The 11,617-nt window shown below is 35.0% G+C and overlaps 1 protein-coding gene across 1 annotated transcript in view; it reads left to right on the plus strand.

Annotated features, from left to right (window-relative positions):
* Smp_133880 (putative alpha-2-macroglobulin) overlaps positions 1 to 11,617 on the plus strand; it is a gene marked incomplete at both ends in the record, with an annotated part of 67,849 nt that overhangs the window by 41,241 nt on the left and 14,991 nt on the right. The window contains one exon of the mRNA XM_018799860.1: positions 7,568 to 7,898. Within this exon, the coding sequence (XP_018653731.1) occupies positions 7,568 to 7,898 (331 nt within the window). The remainder of the gene's footprint in view (positions 1 to 7,567; positions 7,899 to 11,617) is intronic.

Below are 11,617 nucleotides of genomic sequence, written 5' to 3' on the forward strand. Positions count from 1 at the left end.
TTGAAGGTAAACCACCAGGGAAAACCTGGAAGCACTGGACGGCCGTTTCGGCCTATTGTGAGACTCTAAGTTTCCCCTGGTACTCTAGCTTCAATTGATTCACGCTTTCAACTATGAAAATACTAAATCTCCACAAAAATTCCTTCTCATTCAATAAATATGAAGGTATAGTGTTTTATCATTTAACATTCCTTAGTTATTATTAGGCTAATGATTTTCTACGTCTGTATCTTGTTTTAACAACAGTATATAAAGAAAATCAGACGTGTTTTTCTTCCTTTGAAAAGTTAGATTGAAATTAGTAACCATAGTCATTCCCTAGTGTTTCTTATTAGGGTGCATTCAACACTTACACACATTCATTTGACCATTTAATAAATATTAATCAATCATTTTTCAAAGATATGATTGGTCAGTACACTTTACACGTTGGAAACCATTTGGTATCATAGTTACAATGTAAATTACAACTGTTCATGTATATACACTTTCGACATGATATTTGTGATAATTGTTAGACAAATATCTTGTTGCCCATGTTGTAGAAAAGATTCATCTAAATCATAAGTTAGAAAAACTATGGACCACAAAATGTAATGTGGTTCAGCCGGTAGGAAATACTTATTTACTAGCATCTTTTTTCAACAAGGCATCCAGTAAAAAATCAAATGAAATGGGTGAACTATGTGGTTTGATTATGAAAGTCATAAAAACACAAGAATAATAAAGTTGTTAGTCGATCCAAGTTGGATCACCAGTGAAAACCTGAAAACTCTAGATAGGCGTTTCGTTCTAGTATAGGACTTCTCAGTACATGCGCATCCGCGACCCTGCACGCGAGAATTGAAACTACTAAACGCTGACTGACAACGAGACCATTATTTATATTTGATATTAACTGGATAAAAAAAATTCAGGAGTTCTACGAATAAGCTGATTTATCGTCTAATATCTTTCTAAAAACTGTCAGCTAAAACCTTAAAAAAGTTTCTATAATGAACTTTGCTGTCTGACTCAGCTACGAATGTATACACAACACTTAGTCAACTAAGATGAACTGAAAACTACGTACAAATCTCTATCTGCTGTGTAACTACACTTATATCACGTTCCTATTTACAAGTGACCTAAGTAGAGTTTTTTGACAAATAGCATGTTTAAACCACTAGAAGATAACGGGATCAGTTTGAACTACAGTCTAGACATTGATCCCAATATTTTTAAATATCTAAACAACACTGTTTAATTATGAATGACCTCTGCGAACTATTTATAGACTGTTACTATACATATATTCTTAATGCGTAACTATTGAAGAACTAGATTATATGTATTTATATTTCTCTTATTATAAGCTTTCATTTGACTTATCGTCTGTTTCAATACGATTTACCATCCTTAACTTATTCACGATTTATTAGTTAAAGTCTCTCACTCTGGTTCGAGGCCGGAAGGTCCTGGGTTCGCATCCCGCGAGGCAGGATCGTGAATGCGCACTGCTGAGGAGTCCCACAATAGAACGAAACGTCCGTATAGTGCTTCCAGGTTTTCCATGATGGTCTGGCTTCAATTGACTCATGATCTCAACTACAAAAATTACTAAAATCTCCACGAAACCCCCTTCTGAATTTGATCTTGTATAATTTTTGTTTTTCATTTTATGGTATCATGTGGTCTGGTTCGCTTGTATATAAACCAAATATGTCTGAAATATATGATTCATACAGTAGAAGCTGAGATTGTGTTCTCGACTCAACAGTCAGGGCAAGGCAAGAAGAACCAATAAGGACTCAGAGTTTTTACTCTAGGTTGCTTGTACTGGTGAACGCGTCATTGGTTTGACACAGTGTCATACAGGTCAGCGTCCTAATTAGCGATTTAGTCACGTGCTAATTAACAGAGAATAATAACATAACAAATTAAACACCCCATATAGTATGTATGCGCATGATGACTTTTAATTAGATGAATATATCATTGTAGCTTACCGGATAATACACTTGACGTGTTACTTAATATTTGATTTTACAAGTGTCATACCGTTTCCTGTCTGAAATATAAGTCAATTTAGTAGTTATGTAAGAATCAATAAATGAATGTAGAGAATAAGTAAAATACAAAAATGGAAGAAATAAAATAATTGTTTACCAAATTTCTGCTACAAGCTCCGCTATACCGATGGCCAAGGTAGCGAGAGGGGTTGTACAAACTTATTTTGGATACAAAGGTTCGGTTTGTGATTATGGATTGCGATGGCTTCAGCTATGTGCAACAGACGAGCTCGTAAACCATGCGACAAATTTGATGGAATATGGTAGATAACTTTAACAGCTTTATTGAGTTCAACTTAATGACCTGTGTTCACAAAGTGAGCGAGAATAGAACTCTTAATCACTTTTACTTGTCCTTTGCTCAACCACGACGGATGGTGTTCTGTTATTCGTTGACGAACTTGTCGAATTGTACGCCCTATATAACTGGCTCCAAAGGAGCAGTTGAATTGGTAAATGTACATAGATGTGGCGAATTCAGGCAATCTGTCTTTATTAACCGTTCTTATTGTGGGGCGGTTGTAGAAGACGGTACTCAGTCGAGCTGCATTAAATGTTTTCTGTACTGCCTTTCTTAACCTCTGTGTCACGATTTCTTCCGTAGTATTATTTAAGAATTGTAACTTTAGGAACAATGCCTTCTTCGGAGCCATGATGAAAAACTAATTGAAAAGAAGTTTCTTCGCTCCATTCGTTCCTTTTTATTTATCAAATGTCAAAATGGGAACTTTCACTATAAGTCAATTTATTAAACAATAAATTAGAAAGATATTAATTCACTGATATGTACTGATTGAATTTGGATCTTTATTATGTTATTCATGATCGGATCAATGAGTTTACGTTGAATGTGAACATTGAAACTATACAAACTAAATGAGTTTCATCAATTAACAAAACCTGATACGTTTTTAACGTAAAAAACTCGTCAGGTACATGTTTACTTATGATTTGATGACATAATACTTTCTAACTAACATGTTTAATTGACTAGTAGAAAATGTTCAAGCGACTATGAATTATATATCACAACCACTGAGATATTATATAACTAATTTTGACAATAATTACCAAAATCTTCGCAAAACCCCCTTGTGATAATGATCATATGCTCACTAGTGACTGGCTCCATGAGGTAATTCCTGGAGTTCTAGTGAGAAGTCGAGGCCAGTGGAGCTAATCCATGTCAGGTAGAGACAAGTATCTACCGCAGTACAATGGAAGTTAGTCGCGCAATTTCGTGGATTGGTCGAGGTTAGACATTAACACCGTTGGATGCCGGCTCAGTGGTCCATCGGTTAGGTGCTCTGGAGCGAGACTGGTAGGTCCTGGGTTCGGATCCCGCGAGGCGAGATCGTGGATTCTCACTGCTGAGGAGTCCCACAATAGGACGAAACGGCCGTCCAGAGCTTCCAGGTTTTCCATAGTGTTCTAGCTTCAATTGACTTATGATCTGAACTATATATAATTACTAAAATCTCCACAAAACCCCCTTGTGATAATTACCAAACTATTGGTTTATTAATGTTATCGACTTTGTTACAGCAAGATTAACTTATGCAACAATCTTCAATCCATTGAATATAGTCATAAAAGAAAATAAAATTAACGATATTTTTCAGTATGAAGTAGTACAAATTATTTAATTTTATCGAAATTGAAAACCTATGTAAGCTAGATCAACATTGAAAACCTTGCAACAATGGACGGCTCTTTCTTTCTATTATAGGACCGCTCGGCATTACCCATCTACGTATTCGTACGTCCTTTTTACGGTGTCTAACCTCAAAGGCTCAGTAGTCTAGAGGTTAAGTGTCCGCGAGGGAGATCGAAGATCTTGTTTTAAATTCCTGTGTCCAGGATTGTGGATGCGCACTGCTTAGGAGTCCCATACTAAGATGGAACAGACGTCCAATGTTTTCAGGTTTCCAATGATGGTCTAACTTGGATCGGTACGTGTTTTTAACGAAATAACGGTGTTATTGGTCTTGCGATTTTTAGAGGAAGATATGAACTAACTCATTGTTACCTTAGGTAAGATCAGTCTAATTTAGTTAGGATTCATTAACCAATTATAGGCTCATGATTAAAACAATGAAGAATATTTGTACCTCATGTGAGATATCTTAGGTGATATTTTGCTCTCTGAGCTGGTTGCAGTTTAATTACAAAGTTTTCATTGTCGTTCTCAACTATATTATCAGCGTTTTCTTCACATAGAATTCAATGGAAAAGTTTCATTTTCTCCGTTTTCAAGAATACTATTTATTATATTTGAGCTGATTATCTTGTCTTAGTACTAAAAATCGAAGCATTCGAATCAGAAATTTAAACTCATAACACGGCAGTTAAAATTCAAAGACTTTAACAAAAAACCTACTACTGCCCTATTTTCCTACACGATTTCCCTAAACAACTCACTTCAGTAATTTCTTTTTTCTGTAATAAATGAGCAGCACAATTATGTATATAGTTGAAATTATGAGTCACTTGAAGTTAGACCACCGTAGAAAACCTGGAAGCACTGAACGGCCGTTTCGTCCTGTTGTGGGACTCCTCAGCAGTGCGTATCCACGATCCCGCCTCGCGAGATTTGAACCCAACAATTAATTTACTCGATACTTCAAGTATTGTAAAGAGATTGGATAAGACTATGAGTTATGGACGACCTTTGAACGATGCTAAGATGACCTTGAGAAAGTTTACTTACTTAGATCAAAAGACGGTTGTCAATTAGTATGAAGAATTAGGATTAGAATTTAGAGTTAAAAGATGAAGTTATTATTTTCATCACAAACTGTCATCGGTTTTAAATGCCAAAATGTCATTTAATCATATGGATGAATGAATTTCATGCTAAAATCCAATACTTACTATCTTTATCTTGATTTGTCCATCCATAATTGATAGTCTTACCAAAAATCTAAAGTTTTAAACGTATGTACATGTTAGTTACCATAGGTTTACTGAAATAATATTGTAGTGAAGAAAACATCAGTTGGGGACAATCGAATGTATTTAAGCACGAATTACAGACTACCTCACTAAATTCTAATAACCATACTACAAACAGTTAATTTGCAAAATAACAGTCAATTGTCTCAATCTTCACTGTTCCTTCTGTAAATATCAGTTCATCTTCTGTAATTCCATTGTTCATGTATTTTCCTACCAATTACGCATCATTTCAATTCTTTCCTTATCGATATTCTGCCAAAATACATTCTATGTCTGACCAACACCATATACTATTTATATGGATATAAGTAGACCATACTACAATATTACCGAATTCGTAATAGCTTTAAAGTTGAATACATAGTTTCATTTTGAATGTGTTCTCTTTTTTCCATCTTTGTCATTTGTCATATACAACATTCTTGTTTCGGGGGAGAAAAACTTAATACAATAGTTTTTTTTTTTTTACACTAAACTATTTACCTATTCAGTTTCTCTTTTTGGTTTCTTTCTTTCGTTCTTTAATCAATATTTAGTGGGTAAGACTAACTTCCTTTCACATATCGCAAGTAAATATGTTTACACATATTTATTGATTTGTAAATGCCGGTACAAAATTCATGTCTAGTTAAATATTTTCAATTGTTCAAGGTCATTATTACCTGTTACCAAGATTATAAACTTTAAATGATTGTTTTATGAACCACTTTTTTTCACCTGGTTATTATTGCAAATGCAATTCATATCACTGATGACGAGTATAGTTTTATCTTATTAGGACAGAGAGATGAAAATTTTAGATTTAATCTTAGAGTAGTAGAGGTAATAAATCGCAAACGATTTGTGGAGATTTAGCCAATTGAATCAATTGGTCAATTGAATCAATTGGTTTAGTAATTTGGCGCGAGACTGGTAGGTCCTGAGTTCGAATCTCGCGAGGCGAGGTCGTGGATACGCATTGCTGAGGAGTCCCACAATAGGACGAAATGGCCGTCCAGTGCTTCCAGGTTTTCCCTGATTTCATCTAAGATCTCCAACCATTGATTACAATGATTTCACTCATCTCAACCAGAAATCCACACCTAAGATTACCTCAGATCAATTGTCAATGACTTCATATATATTGGTGCCATGTTTTGGTTTGGCCGCTCTTAGATTTCTTCCTGCCAACTTCGACACTCGATAACATCGGCCATCAAAGTATGGTAGTGATTGAGCGTACGTAACACATTTCCAAGCCACTTCGGTTGGCGAAGATTTACTATCTCATCAATCGATTTCCCATTTTTACCTAGTACTCTATCTGTAACCCTTCCGTTGCTTACTCAGCGGTGCCAAAATACATTACCTATACTTCGAAGACACCTATTATTGAATACTGGTAATCTACGAATATCCTCTATTCTTAATAGTTATATTTCACTCCCATAAAGAGGAATATAGCGAACTGCTACTCAGTAAACTCATCCTTTAATTGGTAGACGAAAATCTCGCCTATGCCACAAGTGAAGCAAGTTGGCGAAAGCTAATCTAGCCTCGCGAATCCGTGCTGAGGCTCTGTCAGATTCCAGACCAACAGGACTGATGAGACTCCCAAGATAAGTGATGCGGTCGATACACTCAACTACATCAATCTTTATCATCAATTCAGAATTTGATGCAGGTTAATCCTGAAGGGATATAATTGCATTCCAAATACTCCTGCATTGTCTATTCAGAAGGTTAGAATACCCTGTCTTCAAGAGAACATATACCAGTTTAGTTCTACAACGGTAAAAAGAAACCAGTTAAGAGTTCTATACTTGAACATCTAATCGACTGTAATCATTCTACGGATCCACAATTTAATTTTAAGGTTGTTTATATGATTCATTCAAATCTACTTAGATTTCTTTGTATCAAACTCCTAAAAATAGCCGAAGCTCTCTTACCATCCATGAGCTCAAACCAGAATTATGCGTACAAAAGAAGTATGTCTTATCATCATTATCGTTACCATGGCCTTAATATTAGTATTAGATCTGTGAAAATTTCGGAATTTTTAAATCGTTTACATTATGAACTGATTTTTAGTTAGATTACTATTAAAAATTTGGAAGCATTGAACGGTCATTTAGTCTTAGTATGTGATTCTTCAGCAGTGTGTATTTACTATCTCACATGCAGGACTCGAACTCAGGACCTCCTGTTTCTTTCACTGTTGAGGAGTTCCAATACTAGGACGAAACAGTCGTCCAGTTCTTACAGGTTTCCAATGGTAATCTAGATTAGATCGATTCATGAATTCAACTTTGAAAATACCACAAATCCTCGTACAGATAAATGTATGTGAAGGATAAATTTACTTCCCTTTTTGTTCTCTTTCATTTCTAGAACTGATCCATTAGTTACAGCCATTGCATTATGGAGTTTATTATTAACAAGACAAACCCAATGGAATCGTTTAATCTACGTAGATGATAATACATTCGTTAGTATTATTAATTATTTAAAACAAACACAACAATTCAATACATATGATAATGATAATCATAATAATAATAATAATCAAACAATAGTTGATATACGTTTATCTGGTAGTTGGAATATAACTAATATAATAGATAGACGATTTTCTCCTATGATTAATCAAACTAAATGGCCTGATTTAATTGATCAAGAATGTCATCGACGTATACCATCAACAGCTATGGTTATTATTGCATTACGTTCAACTGAACGTACATTACCTAGTGGAGTTGGTGCTGATAAAGCTGAAAGAATTGTATCAGAAGCTGTAAAATTTCTTAGTCGACATATATTAAATATTGATGATTTATTTTCACAAATGATTGGTACATATGCATTAAAAGTAGCTGTGGATGCAACATCACAACATAAAATATCACAGTAAGTATTTATACATACTTTTCTGTTTTGAGAAGATTTATATTGTATGAGATCAGTTTTCCTAGATTTTAAGTTTTGACTAAATAAAACTCACTGACTCTGGTCTTTTGTGCAATCCATTCATATAAGCAGAGATGGATGATGACTAACAGTGAAGTCCAGGACTCGCGTTTTGTCCTACTTACGACTCGTCAGCTGGATGTACGAGTATCCTAGAGTTAGTTTTCACGTCGGGACTTGGACTAAGGACCGTTCGCTTCAAATGCCATCGCGTTATCCAATTAGCTACTGAGTCCAGATAGCTACTAGCTTGTACAATGGGTTGAATTTTGATTTTGATTCATATATGTATTGGTTGTTTGAATCTTCCCCATTGATGTTTAGGACTGCGATTGATCAATTTCTTATTGGAATATGTGCATCCTGTGCAGATAGTCTCGATATTGTCTCAAATCATAAGTATTGTAAGCTGAGATGATGGTGACTGGCAGTGGGATCCAGGATGCGCGCTTTTCGTCCTACTCCAATAAGAGACTGGTCGATTGCAGTCCTAAACGTTAATGGGAAGACTCAAACAATCAATATAAGATGAATTCACTTTTATGTTAAATTTTCGAATTTAACAAGAATAATACACATAGCTATAAAGCATCATAATATGACTGTAACAGTATTTGCATCAATTCGACAATTTTATCTTATTGGATAATAATATGGTGGTGTTAAAGTACCGAAGAACTGTCACTTGTGTTTTAGTAACAAGTAATTTGCAGTGTTCGAACTTTTGGGTATGCTGTAACTTCGAAACCGTAGTCTGTGTTATTCAGTATTATTTTAAAACGTGTCGTCTACAACTGAATGATTAGTTACACTTTCAAGAGAGACAGATCAAGTGTATATCAGAGTCAATAATAATAATACTTAATATTAGCTGAAATGATGGTGGCTAGCAGTGGAATCCAGGACGCGCGTTCTATTTGGCACTTGTCAGTTGGATGTCCTTAAATCCCAGAGTTGCTAGTGACTGAAGGCAATATCGAGGCATTCCGCACAGGATGCGCATATACCAATAAGAGGCTGATCAATTGCAGTCCTAAACATCAATAGGAAGATTCAAGCAACAAATCCAAAAAGGAATTATTATTATCGTAAATGACTAACACGATGACTAGTCTTGGTTCAAAATCCTCCTAAATTACTGTCCCTCAGCAAAATCAGAACAAGAACTTAAAATCCTCATAATAAACAGAGAACATGTTTAATCTAAAATCATTTTTAAAAGATTTATTCACATTACTTTTCATTAAAAGTATTATTTATAATTAGTAATTATGTACATTATTTTGAATTCACGTAGTATTGTTTGTTTGAATCTTCCCATCGATGGTTAGGACTGCAACTGGTCAGTCTCTAATTGGCATATGTGCATACTGTGCGTATTGCCTCGATATAGCCTTAATTCACAAGCATTGTAAGCAAAGATGGATAGTGGCTAGCAGTGAAATCCAGGACGCATGTTTCGTCCTATTTGGGACTCGTCAGCTGTATGTAAATTTTTATAAAATAACACTTCATCAAGTTAATGCGAATCCACTGAAAGACTAAACTATTTCTAAACCAGTTTACAGAAAATATTTGACCAAGGTGATAAAAATCTACTGAGTAATCGTTTGAGCTAACAAACTCAAAATGGTTAGAAAAACATTTGTACGTTGACCTCTTAATTCTTATGTTTAATTATTGATAAGATTTTTGTTATAGTAATTTACTATTCTTACTACTATCAGTACACCTGTCTTCCCACTATCAACTTGTACTTTTAACTATTATTAGGCTTGGTAACGTATTCTATTTCATTGTGATTATTATTGACTCAAATAGCCTTGATTGGTCTAACATTTTCTTATAAATATTCATGTATATTAGAGTAAAGCCTGATGACGATCTAATTGAAAACAATTGTTCGCTTACATATGTTGTTCTAATTTTCACAATGGGAATCTTTAATATTTGTACGTTTATCGAATAATTAAACAAATTCAAAATAATTAAGCTCTTATGTGTGTATTGAAAAACGTGTAGTCAAGTGAACTTGTGGACTATAAAAAAATGTATTCTTCAACCAAACATCAATATAATAACGCAAAACTAGCTTGAGTTTGCACCATTGTCACTTACATACACACACACTTGTTTTCATCTAAAGTGCATACATACCTTCATTCCAAGAATCCGTTTGTAAAAATCAATTGTTTCATTACGATTGGCCACTTTGAAGACAAAGTGTAAAGCCCTGGTATGATTCATAGGAGGTGACGATTTAAAGTTGGTCAAAATGTCTAACTGATTGAAATGAAATCCACTTATTTGAAATATACGTCAAAGATTACAGTCAGAGCCTAAAATTAGAAATAATGTAGTTATGATTTGCATTTTGGACGAAATTAGAAGTAGTACACTATGTAAAACGAATATAAATAGGAAATAAAAACGTAATGACTTTAAACCTAGCACGAAGATGTGACGATCCTACTCCTCAGGCTACAGCAAAAAAGTGATAAGAAAAGCAAATGTTCAACATGTACCGACAACAGAGGGAAATGCGCTTCCTGGATTCCACATTCTATCTTTTCTGTGTAAATGAGAACAAAAATCAGAAGAAACGAACGGAATCAGAGGATAAAATTTATTAAACAGCCTCGTATTTAAAACTTCAGTAAAGGCAATGGATGAACAGATCTCCTTAACTGAAACTAATCTCATCGACATCACCGATTCTGTGGTTGTATATTACCACTGTCTTGAGGATCCTCTCAACATGGCTTATATCAACAGTTAGTGAAACTATAAACTTATAACTTATATAAAGGAATATTTGGAGTGTATGCTTCTAAAAATGAAGATATAGATCTAAATATATTAATTTAACATTGTTTCATTTACAAAAGTAGAAATGAAAATAATCTATCAACAAAAAAGTAGGTAAAATTTAATGAATCCTTAATTATTTGATTTACAAGTATTTTACAATATGCATACACATTCCTTGAATCTGAATGGGATTGAGAAGACTGTTGTGACTTTGAGGCGATCTGATCATCATATGATTTATTCGCCAATCGAAATGCGACTTATACAATCATCGTACTGTGCCAAACCAATGACATTAGGCGGCTATGAGGAGCCTGCCTCCAAATGCCCTGGTACGGCAAAGAGAGTGGAGAGAGTCCGCTCTCCCTATCCAAATGCTCTCACATGGCCACGCGTATATAGCCTCTGCCACGAAAGTCCTACTCACTGCTTTCTCGTAGCATTACTGTTGTTTACGAAAGTGAGAGGACGAAAAGAATGTCTGGCGCTTTAACCGGGTTGGTGGACACGGCGCGTCCACTCAGGGGAGTTGTAAAACCCTGATCCCGAACCAATGGTGCACATGGGATCCAGTGTCTTGAGGGAACAAATGGCGTTTGAATCAATCGTTGGTGACCGGCTACCATGGGACTGCATCTCCTTACGAAGTTCCACTGCCTTGTGGGCCAGATCTTGAAGTCAAAGGCTTTGGGTGTGTCCCCCTAAAGAAAACCACCTGTTTCAGTTTGGGCACCTGGGCAGTATCATAGCCCTCACACAAATCGAATGAGATTTGTGCGGCGCATATGTATCTGGTACCCGTCTTGAACCAATATTTATGTGTATAAATAAATAAATAAATAAATAAA

Source organism: Schistosoma mansoni, chromosome W (assembly GCF_000237925.1).
Source record: "Schistosoma mansoni strain Puerto Rico chromosome W, complete genome".
Taxonomy (NCBI): Eukaryota; Metazoa; Platyhelminthes; class Trematoda; order Strigeidida; family Schistosomatidae; genus Schistosoma; species Schistosoma mansoni.